This window comes from Argiope bruennichi, chromosome 2, assembly GCF_947563725.1.
Source record: "Argiope bruennichi chromosome 2, qqArgBrue1.1, whole genome shotgun sequence".
Taxonomy (NCBI): Eukaryota; Metazoa; Arthropoda; class Arachnida; order Araneae; family Araneidae; genus Argiope; species Argiope bruennichi.
Window position 1 is genome coordinate 139582490 of NC_079152.1, and position 17620 is coordinate 139600109.

A 17620-nucleotide genomic window follows, 5' to 3' on the forward strand; every position below is an offset into this window, starting at 1 on the left:
ACGTTCTCTTCGGTAACATGATTTCATTTACATATAAGAACTCTAATTAAATTATGGTCATTTATTAATTTTCAGCATTTTTCAATTTTTTCTACTTATGTTGGAATTAATTATTTTTTTTATTGTAATATTAATCTAGTTTAACCTATATTGGAATTATTTTAATTAAATATATTTAGTTAGATTTACATAAATGTTTCAATGTTAATTAACAACACTGTCTATGAGTATTAATAGATTATCAGAAAATAGCGCAATTCGATTTATAAGTTTGGTTCTAGAAGTTCTCTTCGGTATTTCACAGTTCATATTAACAAGTAACCCGATCGACTCATTAGATCGTAAAGTATAAATTAAAAAGTTTCCATACTATAATTGCTGTTTTCTTTCATATTATTGTAGCTAAAATCAGAAGAGATGACACATTATCTTTTACTCAAAAACATAAATTCAAAATGTAAAACTATACATTAGGCTAGTAAAAGCCAACATAATCTTAATGTGTATTTGGAATAAAAAAAAATTGTATTTTGGAAAACATTAACTAATGAAGAGAAATCTTGTTTATGTGTTTATGCTGATGTAAATGCAATGAATTAATATGCTCTGTTTATGCAATTAATTAAAAAAAATTGGAATATTAGTGCAAAATATAAGCTCAAAAAGAGTTCAAAAATTTGAAAATGGTTACTAAGTTGCATTGAGAAATAAATGGTCGAGATAGAAAACAGTTCATTGCTTATTCAAGTGGTGCAATGGTGGAAACACTCAGAATTCCAGGCCCATACAGTTAGAATTTTATTGCTCTTTATAGGAGGCTGCTCTGGAGCAACGGCAAAGTGCAGCGCGAGCTAATAAAGTTCATTTCGAGTTGTGGCGCAAAATAAAAGAAGCTTGTGTGCATGCACTTTCCCCCAAAACAAAACAAAAACATTTTAGTTGATATAACCTCAAGCAAATGTTTATTATTTGAACTATTTGTCTGAGTTTTGTGAATGTAGTAAATTTAAATAATTTCAAAAAGAGTTAGTTGATGTACAAGTTTAATTAAACTTTTGAAGTGTTGGAAAAAATAATATTCTTATGAAATATTTTAATAATTATACATTATAAATCAATCCACTGAAATATAAAAAGGGCATAATAAAAGTTGGGGCAAAACATGTTGAAACTAGATACAATTTCACTAATTCAATAACATTTTCTTTTCTAATGGCGTTGTTATGGTAGCGTAGCTGAAATCTTATAACTTTAACCGAACAATTCTTGCATATGTATAAATTTATTTACTTCGCGTATTTCGGAAACGGCTCTAACGATTTGGATCAAATTTTATATTTATATAAGGTTTTGTTTTTAAGCTTATCTGCATAGGTGCTTTTCCTGAAAAAACGCGATTTTACACACACACTAAAAACACTTTTTTATAACTAACTTTAGAATAAGTATATTCAACTTCCGCTTCGAAGTATGTTCAGTGAAGTATAGTGGTCAGAAAACGTAAACGACGCTTGTGTTGCGGGTTCTGGGTTCGACCCTCCCTTTTTGCTTAATTTTTTTTATTTTTACCTATGTACCTATATTTAATATTTTTGCTTTTTAAGTTTATCTGCATAGGTGTCTTTCTTGAAAAAAAGCGATTTTACACACAAAAACAGCAATTTTTATAACTAATTATTAGACATTGCTTCTATCTACTCTCATGCTGGCAATGTCATATGGCGCCATTTCAGATCCGATTCCACCATGGCAAAACTGAAGGTAAGTTCAAAAATATAAGTAATGATAGATAACGAAACTGTAAACTGAATACTGTGATATTAGCAGATTGTTTTGAATAGCATGTTAAACTAAATTTATTCATGATTTTTTTTATTTAAATGAGCAGTTCGTAAGTAGGTTAAAAAGTATTGGTACGATTGAAAAGTATTCGTATATAATCAGTATGTGATTCATATCTAAATATTCTCAACGAAAAAACAAAACAAAAAAAACACGATATTACAAAAGGAGAGGGAAAAAAAAGCCCCCCCCACACACACAAAAAAACACCTGCCAAGCGGAACTCGGTCTTTCAGATATTGTGAATTATATTTCTAACCATGAATACGTACTTGATCCACGAAGAAAAGTTTAGCTTGAAACATTTAGAATGAATTCCCAACAATATGTGTTGTTTCTCCCGTATTTCTTTGTAAAAAAATTAAATGAATGAAAGAAAATCTTATTATCAAGTATGATAATTTTTGTAAGAGGCTATCTAGACATATAATAAATATTTAAAAATTATAAATGCAAAAAAGGAACATGAACTTTGTGGGTTGAGAGTTGATCTTACTTGATTGGCTAAGCTTGTATAAACTGGAGGTATTATTATTTTTAAAGAAATAGCAGATAAACAAGAAAAAATATGCTGAAGTTTTATGATAAAATATAGTTGCCATTTTGACTTTTCAATGCCTAAATTGTTTTAAATGTACCTCCGAATTGTTTCGCAGATGGTGGTAGTTTAATTGCAGTTCTATTTTAAACGGTAATAACAAACAGCATGGCCAGGTCTGAAATCGAAACCTTCCTCCTGTACAGAAGAACAGAAATTTTCTACACTAAGATTATTGCCATGATTCCGCGATGTCTCTTGAAATATGTGCACAAGTTTGATACTTAAATCTGCAATTAAGCCAAAGTATCAATTCACTTTAAAGACAAAAATTGATTAAACAAGCTCTTGTACCCTAAGTATCTTTACCTCTATGTGAATTGAAATAGTGATAAATATTCCAAATAGGATGCATCATCAAAGCTCAAATCTCTCTCTCTCTCTCTTTATATATTTTACGCCCAAAGCCCGAATTAGGCCAATTCGCGATCTGGCCAACGATGCTGTAAACTTACCGGCCAATGTTCGATCTTTTCTTGATTTCGGGCTTTGGCCGGCCAATTCGCGAAATGGCTTGGGACGATCGGCCAAAGTAAGAAGAAAGGAATCAAGAGTAGATTATTTTACACCCTGTTAAAAATGAAATATTTAAAAATGAGTATTTCTGTGTACTGTTTTTTTTTTTAAGTACAATTGTTTCAGAAACGAGTTCAAATATAAGTGACACCTCTGAGTTAAAAATAAGCTTGTAATATATAAAAATATGATATCGTGTTATTCTGTTCTCATATTAAAGCCATAATAGAAATTATTCAGTGAACGTATATACTGTAACAACGAGATAGCGTGAAGATTAGATTTACGCCCGTCAAAATGAACGAATTATATCTTGAGCAAAGGCGTTGCGTATCGAGTATGAATACAAAGGCAAATTGAGTACTCAGTTTCCAATTACCTTTAAGGGTGATCCTTAGTCTTTTTGTGCTCCATGGACCTAATGTTAAAGATTCCAGATGACATTGTCTCCCGAAATATCGCTTCAAAAAATATGAAATTTTTTGCAAAGGCAAATAGCAAAAATAAGGGCTAATTAAAACAAATATGAAGAACAAATAGTTTTGTTATTAATATCATTTAAAGACATTTCTTTGTTGGCGTCATCTGTCGAATTTCACTTACAACATGTCCTTATTTATATTTTATACATGAATGTCATTATATTTATTTACTACTAGTCGCCTTTGGCGACCAGTCGGTTCACCAGTATTAATGATCGCTAAAATTTTCAATTAATGTAACTTGTTCTCTTTCTAGCTTTTTCTGCAAAAAGTTTAGAGCTTCATATTTTGGTAGTTATATGATTCAGTCGTACTTTTATGTAGGCCTTAAACAGTTCTGTTTCATTGTACTACTTTCTCTAATGTTCTGTCAGTATCCATAAAATTTCTACTTTAAATTAAAGTGGAAATGTTAAACTGCAATCAATATAAAAACTTTTTATATTCAAGCTAACCATGTCTTTTTTTAAATATGAAAATTGAAATCAAAGTCGTTCGGCAGTGAAATTATATGTGCACTGCAGAATAATTTATATAATATCTTAAAGGATTATTCAACAAAAATTTCTCTGATTCATCGTAAAATTAATTTTTTACTTTCAAAAGGACGATGCAAATAAAAATTTTTTATTTCAGTCAATAAATGAACTTATGAAAAAATTACGAATTTTAAATTTTAACAATCCTTTGGTCCCAAGGAATCATATTTTGAGAAATACTCTTGACACCAACTTTTAAATAAATAAATAAACGTCCTTATCTTCTGCGATGAATCTGATCGATTCATAAAGCTTTTATGCATCAGTTTTATAATCACAGGCCAATCACTGTCGAGAAACCCTGCAGAGGATTAGCGTATCTTCATTGAGACAGTCGGTGAAGTAGTCTAAAATCGCCAGTTTTTATAGAAGAGTGATATTGAAATTTCATAAATCAGTCAGTTTTAGTGATTGATTTAGTTGGTTGGAATTCAACAATTTTTATTAAAAATATTGGTGTCTCAGGAATATTTTGTTAAATATGATTCAAAGGGCAGAGGACCTATGTAAAAATTTAAAATTCCTGATTCATCGGAGCATTTATTGACTAAAGTTATATTAAATATAATTATTTAGTTCCTTTAGACCATTTTGTTAGCAAATGCATGCCCCAAATTAGCTGATGGTCGCTGATTAGAATGATTATCCTAAGTATATTTATTAAACTATGTTTGCCTTAAATTAAATTGTTTTATTGAATTAATAATATAGGTATTGTCAAAGTTCATAGAAAACTTTTCCTCCTTATACTTTTCAGAAAATATCTTATTTCATTTTTTTTTCATTTTATACAGACACCTGCCGAAAATTACAATTTTGTTTATTAAATTTGCAACACTAGTTGATTTATTTTTTAATTTAAACTTCTATCGATGTGATGGCAACACGTTGATAAAAGCTATTTTTTTAATTTGACGTGCTCGTGCAGATTAAATTTTAGCATAATTTAATCTAAGCATAATTTATAAAGTAAATTTTAAGCTTTAATTAAAAAAGCTTTATTTTGATGCAAAAATCGTTTTGCGCTGTAATATTTTCTGGTTATAGCGACAAAACGCTGAAATTACGCTTAATTTTTAATTAAAATTCTAATTAACAATTTAAAAAAATCGCTCAATGGTGCACATTCCCGACCTCCAAGGTATATATATGCTAAATTTGATAACTGTATGTCAAATGGTTTGAACTGTAGAGCGCCAACACACGCACACGCACACACACACGTACAAACATACATTGAGCTTTATTTATAAGTATAGATTATCACATCGGGCTTTGGCCACTTCGTGAAATGGCCAGCCAAAGTAGAAAATACAATATTAATTGCAAATATTTCGGACTTTGGTCAAACCTCTTGGACAGTTCGCGAATTGGCCAGCCAATTCACGAACTGCCGTACTTCGGGCTTTGGCCGTAACATATATATATGTATATAATACGACAACGCATGTGGCACAGAAAGAGCTCTTATTATTTATTGTAGAATGGCAACAGTCAAATGTAAATAAAGATTTCTACATAGAAAGTTTTTTAGCTACATTGAAATCAAAGCGTCATTTAAATAATTAATGAAGCTGCAAAATATTATTAAAATTTCTGAAATGTTTCAATCAGAGGAAAAAAATGTAAAAAAAATAATAATAATCGAAATCATTGGAAAAATTGTCACAAATTTAATTGAGTGCGAAAGTAGGCTTAACAACTGCCAGATGGATAATCGGTATAACTTGTCCATGGAAACTGGTGTCCATATCTTCCAAAACTATTATTTCTCAAAATAATTTACGCATTATTGTAAAATTAATATATATATATATATATATATATATATATATATATATATATATATATATATATATATATATATATATATATATATATATATATATATATATATATATATATATATATATATATATATATATATATATATATATATATATATATTTGATGATATCAGTTTTATTTCTGTATATTTTTTTAACATATATAAATCTTTTAATTTGCTTTTATATCAGTCTGAAACAATGTTGTAATGAAATTCAAACACTTATCCATCAAAACACTTATTCGCATTCTTTTGCTAATAAATAAAATTAAGATTTAAACACTACATTTTTTTGATATTACCTTGAAGTGGGGTCTTCACTTCCCATTTTATTTTGCAGTATATTCGTTTTTTTAAAATTTGCACATCAGTAATTTATAGCAGACTGATTCAATTTAATTCACATCTTTCAGTCATATGAAGCAAGAAAATATAGCTTCAAAAAATATATTCCATATTATTCGTATCATTAACTAAAAAGTCAAAAGTCTAGGCAAACAAGCTAATCGCTAAAGGCGGCAAATATTTGACTATCAATCAACAGAAAAAAGAAAAGAATTTGTATTTCAAACGCAGTTTCCTTCGAATGATGGATACGAAAAGGCCATTAAAGTTCTTTCTAAAGTTCATACCTTCACATGGACAGTTTGGATATTAATAAAAATAATAATTATTCCACTAAAAATTTTCAACCGATTTCATTTTCTCATGCAGTCGATTCTTTAGATGAAACTTAAAGAAACGAAACGAAATCGACAGCAAAACAAAAGAAACCGAAGAGATAATCTATCAAAATAACCATAGTACATATCAGAAACAGAAACTGCACAGCATGCCGCTGTCATTATGCTCAATCACTCCACTGCCACCTGCAGCTTCTTCCTGGAATAATTTTATATATTTCTTACAATGAGCATTTCTAAGACAGATTTTTCTCGGTACGCTGCATGTTTTTTTGTCATATTCACAATAGTAGTTCATGAAAGACTTCAGTTGACTGAGACTGATAAGGAAAAATAAATTTTGCTTTTATATATATATATATATATATATATATATATATATATATATATATATTATCTCTTTTTTTTTACTCAAGGGAAGTATGAAGAAAGGTTATCCATTTTAAAAGCAGATTGAAAACGCATACTTTTATGAAAAGAAACTACTGAAATGTGTTCTGAGCAAGATAGTTTCTTCTAACTTTTCAATTCCTTTGGGTTTTCGGATATCTATCTGGCTTCCGAAATAAAAGCTGCCAAGAAAACGCAGATCCAACTTTTTTTTCTTCTTTTTCTTCATCATCGTGGAATATCAGCTGGTTAAGTAATCGATATTCTGGGTGCTTTCACTGGGATAATAATTTTTCTGTCTTTGGTTTTTATTTCAGATAGCTTTGTAGCCACGGTTGAAGCTCATTGAGGTTTTATTTTTAGATGTAAAATGTTTTTCTTTTATCTTTCCATTCAAACGCTTAATCGATATTATGATTAATATTTGATACAAAAATGGTGGGATATTTGTTTTTTTATTACAGATTTCCATTTTCTTCCTTAGATAATTTTTCTTGAAATTCCATGCACAAAAGCAAATTAAGAAAAAGAATATTAGGGTGATAATAAGGGTAAAATTAATTTCTTAAAAACCATAATCATTTTTTATTTTACTAATCTATTTTAGCATCTTATCAAAGTGTAGCTTTAATGTATTATACAGAGTACTGATTGGGAAACTTATTATACAGTAATGAAAACTTAATTTAAGAGAAAATAAACTTTCGTATGGAAATTATTCTTAGTATTAGATTGAAGTTTTTGCAAAAATAATTTGAATGTAGACAAAATTTCTTTTTTAACACTTTAATCACCACAACACAAAAAAATTGTTTAGGCTTGCTTGAATAAGGGAAATAACTGAATCATTATCTTTGCAAAATTATAAAAATGTTGATATAATGTTCATTGACAAAATTATTTTTTTAATAAAGTTGTAAAAAATAATATTTTTGAACTGGAAGGCTTCCTCAATCAAAACATTCATGTAGACCGGGTGACGAATACATGATTCAAAATACTAACGAGCCTATTCTTGCTGTGTATTCGCAGTTACAAGGAACAGTTGTGAAATAATTCTTACCACACATTTTGGCTCAACATATCATTTTGTGTGTTTTGGAAAAGACATCTTGTCAGTTACGAGAAGGAAAAGCTGTTATGTTGCGGTAATTTATACTATCTATATGCTGAATCCGATCATAAGTTTGTCATTACTGGAATATTCCGGAATTTATTATAATGAGTGGGAAAATCCAATCAAATAAAATAAAGCTTGGTTTAAAGATTATTTTCTACTATCTACATGATATTTACAGGTTCTTGAAAATATTTACAATTCGTAAGAGCCCGGTTGCAAGAAAATCATTAAAATAGCGACAAAAAACAAAACAGTGGGGTGGTCTTCTCAAAACCTTTTCGCATAATCTCTAATAAAAGTGTTATTCCAGAGAATGCATTGCATCGCACAAAAGTCACGAAATTTTTTTACTAAATCTGTCATGTGATATTGGAGAGCACTCTGTCGATTAATTCCTAGCATGCGATGAACAGTTTCCAAATTTCGAAGTAGTATTTTAGAAGCGTTTTTTAAACCGATTGAAACAAAAATTTAAAACAATACTACACTGATTGTCATGAAATCGCATACCAAATTTGATAAATCTAAAGCATTCTGTTTTTAAGTGATCGCGTTTGCATGTTTCTGAAAATACAGACCGACAGTCGATAACTCCTGGTTGGATTTGGCTCAAAATTTGATAGGTGTCTAAACAGTATGCGAAATTTCATTTTCTTATCGCTCTTCATTTTGTAGTTACCGAGTTAATGCATGCTGCGGAGTCAGACAATCAGACATCCTCTGGACCAATTTTGCTCAAAATTTGAAAGGACTCATATTACAACGTTGGTATAAAGACTATATACCAAATTTCATCCATCTAGCTTAATGTGTGTTTGAGTTATTTTTGTTACAGACGGACATTTTCCAGAAATGTGTTTTTCGAACTCAAGGAGGTCCAAAATGTGAACATTCGCAAACATTTCTAGTTCGAATTTTCTGATCATTGCAACACCTCGTATGCCAGAAAGAAGAAGAAGAAGAAAAAAAAAAAAAAAACTAACTAACTTGCGTCTTGGAAAAGTGCGATTTTTAAACTGAGAGCGAGTGCGAAAAACTAAAGGTCTTCTCGTGTCTCTTGGTTTAGCGAGCAATCTTAATTATTTAAAAGTATGAAGTTATAAATAAACTAGTAGCGCCGCATAAAGGAGGCGACAGAAATGCAAACAGTTACGTTAGCAGAAATTAATGAATGATCCTTTTCTATATTCCAATGACGAATATAAGCTTTATCAACGATTGATTATCAAATAATTCAGCAGATGGCAATAAGTCATTATTATTTATATTATTAATAATATACATGATATAAAAGTAAAACCATTCAGCTCATTTTATTTGCAGACCACGTTTTACCCATAATTATTCATTTCTAGGGACAGTATTAATTGTCGTTGATCTATGGATAAAAAGAAAAAGAATAGATGAAGCATATGTGACCATGTAGCCCGAACAAATATATTATCTGCGAAGCACATTTATTTCAAGTGATGATTAACGCTTTAATTAAAGAATTTCTGATGAAGATATAAATTGAACTTAAGAGATATTTTTCTGAATTGGTGGCGCAGCTTGGCAGTGTGTCATGTCTTACAAATGCTTAGAATTGGACAAATTTTTAAGTTAAAGCAGGGAGGACAATAGTGTCTATACGCCTAAGCAGTTATAATATCTTGGGTTGAGGTTCTTTAAGACTTTAAGTCTTTGGCATATTGCTTATCGAGTTACATGATAGCTGTAACATTGCTCTGAGTGTAACTTTATTCGGTGTTCTTATCTATATTTAAATTTCATCTTTTACTAAATCTTTCAGAGCTTTTGTTGGATTATTTTATGAAGAACACAGAACAATGAAATTCGGAATCACTATGTCATCGCGCAATCATGGTAAACAAGTAATACACAAAAGTATTAATACATCTGTGAATCAAACCTCAAGTCAGTGACTTGGTAGTTGCTTGATTTTCAGCAGACTATGCATTTCAGATGGATAAACCATAAATCAACTGAAGCACTGAGCATCAGAGAACATAATTGTCAAATGGAAGATGACTATAAGATTATCCCAGGATTGCCACTTCTCTACAAGGCTGCTATGCAAGGCGAATCCGAGGTGTGTTAGAATGGTGGTAGTTCCGAATGCTGAATAGTGACGTAGTAAGGATGAGTATCACTCGTAGCATAACTGATTTTTTTTCGTTCCTTCCTCATATTTGGTTTTGAAAATGACATCAATGAAATTGAAATTTTGACTATGTAACGTTCCTTAAGACTGGCTCTTGGAAAGTTGTTTTATTAACGTCCCTTTATAAAGCATCACTGGGGTTATTTTAAAACGGACCTCGTAATTTTGAACCGCGATCATATGAAATGATGGCACCTGAGCTGGCAATCTTCTCCACAATTCTACACCACACCAGAGAGAAGGCTCTTGGAAAACTGCGTCTATCTTGTCGCTAGCCAAGGAGGAAGAGCCTCTCGTCTGCCATTAAGGTAAAGTGCAAAAATTGGAAAGGAGGATAAAGTTAAAGTATCACAAGCGCATCTTGGCCTCTTGATGCTAGGAGCTCTAAAAGCAGGAATGACCATAATAGCAGAAAACATTTTCAAAATTTTCTTTTATCTAATATTCTTATATAACTTCGTTTTTCCCCTATTCCTTCATTCTTTATATAATTTTTAAATATTAAAATATAAAGATACAAAAATTAAAACAAGTGATTATTAAAATAACAAATCTAACAAAAGAAACTTCCAGAACTATTTATTCTAGAATATTTTCCATTATTCCTTTTTTATCATTGCAAATCAATACTTCGAAACACGATAAGTTTTTACATTTATGTTTATCATTATAAGCAGCTGAAGATAACGACTTTTTTTCCTCAAATTTAAATAATAGAAGTCACTTGAAATAAATTTTTAAATCATTGCGTTAATCCACTTTTTCCAATTGTAGTTCAACAATTAAAAAATAATTTTTAGTAATAAAATTAACAGATAATTTTTTTCAAAATATTTTTAAATATCTGTTTTTAACGAATACATATTTGTTTGAAATGAAATACTGTTATCTTAAGGTTAAATTAAGTAATAATATTATTCAATGAACTTAAAGGGGTACGCGGCTCATGAAGTTATTTTTAACTTTCATGAAATAGAAAATCTGATACAAGAATATGAGAACATTTCTAATGCTTAAAATAATAAAAATTCGGAAGGTTTAGCATTTTGCAACATTCTTAGAGAGCAAATATTTTATTTTGAACGATAAGAAAATAACTCACGGGTGCGGATGGCGTCGCTGTGACCACATATCTGTAGAGGGCGGAAGTGGTGGCGTTGGCCAGAATTCGGCACATCCGGTCGATGGGGCAGGTCTGCCGGAGGTCACTCACCATGCTGCTGTACACCTCCTCCGCCGATTCGAAATCTGAAGAGGCAGAGGATAGTAAAATGAAATTTTGAATATAAAGAAACTTAAAATTTAAAAATATGATTAAATAATAGAAAGAAATGCGATACAATTTGAAATAAGGTCGACAACAAAGTTTTTATATGAAATGAGGTCAAAGCAAAGTTTTTTTTATAAGAGTCATAAAATTAAACCAGATTAAAATTATTAATATTATTGCTATGAATGTGAATTATCCCAAGCTTTATTTTTAATATTTCTATCATTAATGAGTCTATAAAGAAAACCAAATGTTTAAAGAAAAAACAACTTCTACTAAGATATTTCTTTAACTTTCTCCTAGGAAAAGGAATTCTAAATGTCTAATTCTAAAATAAATTCTAAAGCGTATAAACGCGCTAAGCAGCCGAGTCTATTACCGAATTCAGTGTTTCTCTTGACATAATAGTATTCGATTCTGACTACATGAGTAAAAATCTCATCAATTCATTGGTATTATTGAATAAATAATTTATGGCGATTTTTTATTTCCTTTATATAGATTAATGTGATTTAATTCCGTACCTATTATTTCCTAAATATTGTCTATTATTTATTTCCCTACATATTATTATTCTTTATTTTTTTCAGAACAAAATTTTTGATTCAGGACTTATAGTATGCTAATTAATACGTTCGTTTCTATGACTCACGCCTAATATTCTATCTAATTAATTCTAATAATTGTTATCTCCTAAACTATAGTATAGAAATATAATTAGATAGAAGGTGGGAATTACTGGTGAATTACCCGGCAATGAATGGTTAAACCTTGCCAGTTATTTTAAATAAGACTGCAAGTAAAAAAAATGCTTTTAGAAAAAAAAAATGGTCCTATTTATATAACCAGAAAAACAGTCTTTTGAAATTCCAGACAAACCAAAAGAAATTTTCAAAACATACCTTTTGTTCCCACCAGAACATTTTAAGTAACCTTTTGAAATTCGAGTACATGCTTTTTGATAATTTATTTCTTTTGCATTGCATTTGTACTATTTTGGTAACCTAAATTTCCATATTTTTGAGTTTTTCTTTCTTTTTTTTTCAAATTTTATTCGAGTTATTTTGGACATCTTAACTCTAGAACTTTATATGTAAAAGCAATTTTATACATGTTTACCTCTTCTGCAGAACAGTTTCATAAAACGAAATATCTTCTCCTTTTGTGTGGCGAACAAATAAGATATAAAAGAGAAGATTTACTTATATTGAAAAGTGGACGAAAATAGAATCGGTTAAGAGAAAGAATATACAGCAGCAGCCATTAAAAGCAAACGATTTTTTTCTTCTTTTCAATGCCAACATTTAAGCTTTTTCTTATTTTAATCCCTAATAAGAGTTGAATAAGCAAATGCATATGTATTAACGGTTTAACTTTTTGTATTTTTCGAAGCCTTTTCGAATTTTTAATGTATTACGATGAAAATATTTTTTTTCCCATAAATGATTATATGCATCATTAAAAATACCCATTTCAGTTACTTAACTCAAAAGCTTCCAAAAGCAAATTGTGTTTGTAGTTATCCTTTCAATTAATGAGTTGCTTTCGTTCGCCGAAAGACATATATGAAGTTTTAGAACTATTCCTTTATTTGTTTACTTACCTATTTAAAGATGCGCCATTTTCTTTGAAATTATTTGAAGTTTACGTTTGAGGAGTAAAATCTAGGGAGATTAGTTTCTAATTACTGTTCAAAGGAGACAAAAGTAATAAACCTAACTATTGACGGTGATAGTTTCTCCTTCAAGTCTTTTCAAAAAGCTACATTAATTAAAAATGGTTTTGGTGCATAATTTTATGAAAAAAATCACCATTTAAACATTGCGTTCGAAAAGTCTTTGAAGTCGAAATTATCCATTGGATCAAAACAAAGCAAACAGCTCACAATTAATCTTGATTTTGGAATTTCTTCTTGCGATAAAGCTTGAATTAATTAGCAAGGTAGAAAATGTTTATATTTTATGTATTCTTAGTAACCTTTCAGAATTTCCGGAAAAGCAAGTAATGAACTACCTTCGAAGGAAAATTAATGATTGAGAGCATAGAAAATACGATAATTAAGGAAAAATGTATGAGAATGCTTGATTTAATGGCTTAATTAAATCTCATTTTCGTGCACAGGATTCGAATTTCTTTTGTACTATTCAGTCGAATTTCGAGCTTTCAATCTTTAATCAAGTATGAGATAAAAATCTATTTTCGAATTCAAAAGATGCATATTTCGAATTGCCGTTTGTTTAATGAAAATCTGACTTAACAACTATAGCATTAGTGAAAATTTCAAATTTTTGAAAAAAGAAAAAAAAAATATAGATAGAAATAGATTTCGTAATGCTTTAGCAACTACGTGGACTTAAAAGAAATTGATTTTGGTTACATTCTTCAACTAATAAGTGTGTGTTTTGTATAATATATGCATAATTAATGAGAAAAAGGAGCTCATTCTGCTTACAAATTGTTTACTGATGCTTGAATATGAATATAAGAATTATTTTTTATAAAGGAACTAATTTTGATGCCTTTGTTTCAAGATATAATTCTGGTAATAATTATAATAAAACCTTGAATGATTTTTTATATAATATCTTTGAAAATGTTATAATTTAAATTAAATTGTAGCTTTGAAGTTCACTAAATTTTGAATTTTTAAGTCATAAATTAATAAAAAAACTAAGAAATAATTTTATAATTAGATATAAATTAGCTTTGATAATGAAATCGTAATAAAGCAATTACTAACATTCCATTCATTTTAATTAAAAATTGATCTTAATTTTTAAATTTTTAAAATTGTTGTTTTTTGCCGTCTTTACTTTCTTCCATAATATTTGCTCAACCGTAATCGAGGAATAGGAGAAAATTATTATGTGTAAGTTTACAATATATACAAAAATAAACATGTTATTTCCATATTTATTTATATATAAAATTTTATAACTTAATTCTTAATTTTCGAAAAAAAAATATATTTTTACATTTTTGGCTTGTTTACTTTTGAACAACATGGGAATTATGTTTTCAATAGCACTTACAATTGTTGAAAGATCGCATAATGGAAAAGAAAATGCTTTATCAAGGCACTTGCGCAATAGCAGATTTAGCTATAGCCCATCTTCATTATCTTTCTTTCTCTGCCGTAATTGAAGCTATAGAGGAACACTTAATTTTGAACCATCAGTAAGATAATGAAGATGGAAGCCAAATCTGGCACTCCCTATCCAAAAAAATGACATTTGGTTCCGGATTTAAAGTGCACCAAATCCAATTACGTTGCAATAGTTTAATAGAATCGAGTTGCAAGCCTGGAGACCGTCTATCTTGAGGGAAAACTTTGCTACCGTCATCGTGGCTCAAACATTAGTATGAAAATCGGCCTTGAATTGTAAGACGTTTGAGAAGCTTTCTTTCTCTGCCGAAAGGAACGTAAAATTTCACTAAAGTTTCTTGCGAAAACTAAAGACTTTTAATCATTTACGGTGGAAACCCGAGCCACTCACGTCGACATGCTTTTGTCACAGAATCGCCAGCGACATACTACATACATCAGCAAGCAATTACCACGAAGCAAAAGTGATGTTCACAACCTGTCGATTGATAATGCTTGCAGGAGCACAGTTTACAGGAACACAGTCTTAGGCCGAAAATTAATTCATTTAGAAGATGTAAGTTTTTATTTTCTGATACCCATAAGGTATAGGATGCTTTTCATCCTTTTACTACAAATTACAGGGACTGTTTTGGTACGCGCATCTGTGAATTTCTTGCCACCACAAGTGTTTAAATGTAAAAGTACTTCAGATTGTTGGAAGTGCGAAATACAATAATGATTGTATCTATAAATAATAAAAAAAACTGATGTTGTTGCAACTTTATAATAATATGTTTGAGACATCAATGTGTGGAATAAAAAGTCAAATAATAAAAAAAAATTATATACTTTTTCGATTTTCCTATTTCAACCAGCAAACTTAGAACGTCATGTAAATTAATTTCTTAACTAAAAAAGAAATTTATTAACCATACCATTATGCTGTGAAGCATTGTACATGCGCAGAGCTTCGTGTCCAATGCCTTGAGCAAAGCTGTCCAAACTGGTCACTACGTATTTAGAGAATTGATTCCAATCCCACTTGTAAAGGTCATCTGGTCCTGGCCAGGCATCTGTAGCCTGGGCGGTGGTACCTGAAAAATACAGTAACAATTAACATGCTAGAATGGCAAACTATATATTCAAACAGTTATAAAGAACTTAATTACCCTCACAAAAATTTTCATCGATAAAAGAAACTGTTATTCTTGATAAAAAATACCACGCCCAAAGGGGAATATTCCAGTACTGGAATTTGAGTGAATGGTCTGTAGATATACTTCCCGTAATATACTTCACAAAAAATAATATATTTTATCTTTCTATAGTTAAAAAAGGCAATTTTCATTAGAATTTCAGTTTTATTTATAAGCGATTTGTTTCAAAACAATATGATGGAAGTTTCCAGACAAACTTTATAATTTCTGGATGAGACAGAAATATGAGACAAAAAGCAGCAGTCTTCATCAAAATTTCTACATTGCCCAATCAGAAGGACGTCTGACCCAAGACATCTGACTTAAAGTGCAATAAATCTGTATAATCGGAAAGTCTTTCATGGAATCGAATTGCAGAACATTCTGAACGTGTACTGAAGACCAGAGAATTTTCTATTCTGGGAATAGAAAATTACATCAAAAAAGAAGAAGAAAAACGATATTGATTCTAACTGAAAGTGAACTTTTTAAAAAATTTAGTCTAATTGACTGCATTTCATTTCGCTTGTATTAGCAAAATAGGTACAGTAGCTGAGGAGTGTTTAAAACTCCCCCGATAATTATTAGTCGTATCTAGAAGCACAGCGTGCTTATTTTAATTTTGATTTTAGGTTCCAGCTCCTGCTGATCATGAATTAAATCTTGATTGAAGAACACTTACGAGGAATCAAATTTTTGTTGAATAATTCTTTGAAATATTGCATAAATTATGAAAATTATTCTGTAGTGCACATAAGACTTCAATGTTGAACGATTCTGTCTTCTGTAATCGTATTTAAAAGAAACTTGTTTGGTTTCAGCAAAAAAAATGCTTTTGTGTTATTTGAAGTTTAATCACTTCCACTTTAATTTAAAGTTCAAATTTGATAGAACGGGAGCTGGCAGAAAATAAGAGAAGTACATAGTACAATGAACAGAAAGATTCAGGGATTTCTATAATAGTATGAGTTATATGATTATCAAAATTTGAAGCTCAAAAATATTTTGCCGAAGAATTTATTAAGATACCATGCTAAATAAAATCTCTAATTTGATTAATTAAAAGTTTTAATTTGATCGATAATTCATTTCGGTTAAAGCTGGTCGCTAAGAGAGACGCAAGTAAATTGATCAGAAAATGTGCAAAAACGTTTCGAGGAGATCATTCCGGCTGATTGGAATCACGCCTATGTGCTATCTTATTAATTTCCGCTTTAATGAATGCATAAAGTCCAAAATTGAACGTGCAATGGAAATTGGTATGTGGTCTATTTACAAAAATTGTAAATCTGAATTCATTTTAGATAAAATATAGCTTTGAGAAATAAGTGTCTGTCAGCCTGAATATATGAGTATATTTGCTCATGGTATTTATACTATATTTGCTCATTTGTTTCAAATTTTGAACGAAATACATCAAAGAGAAGACAATCTGTTTCTCAATCTCACCACGCATAATTCATAATACCTCATCCATGTGGTCTTGACGTATAAGTTGTAGATCACTAGCAATTTTTGGATCAAATCTGTCAGAGATCGGGTAATTGTTTAAAAAAATCAGATTTTATTCTCTTACACTTTAATTTCAACATCGCGTCAAACATGTAATAAAAGCATTCGAAAATACTGAGGAAAAAATACCCCATTTTTTTAAAACTTTTTCATGTGTGATGTGAAAGTACAGTAATCATCAATTAAAAAAAAAAAAAATGTTGTTTTCAAAAATTTCTAGATTTTCATATTTCAGAAATCACCGAGTAAAATTTTTTTTTTGAAATTATGTCTATGTATTGTTCTGCTTGTCTATATAACATGTCTATCATTCTGGTTATATTAATATGCTATTTAAAAAAGAACCTTTGCTTTAATGGGATGGAATAGGATTGGCGATCTTTACAACAAAT

At 29.8% G+C, this 17620-nt stretch overlaps 1 protein-coding gene across 1 annotated transcript in view; it reads right to left on the reverse strand.

The window, feature by feature from the left end:
• LOC129958958 (carboxylesterase-like) overlaps window positions 1-17620 on the reverse strand; it is a 502035-nt gene that overhangs the window by 50950 nt on the left and 433465 nt on the right. The window contains exons 9-10 of the mRNA XM_056071717.1: window positions 15456-15614; window positions 11265-11410 (exon numbers count right to left, since the gene is read on the reverse strand). Of these exons, the coding sequence (XP_055927692.1) occupies window positions 11265-11410; window positions 15456-15614 (305 nt within the window). The remainder of the gene's footprint in view (window positions 1-11264; window positions 11411-15455; window positions 15615-17620) is intronic.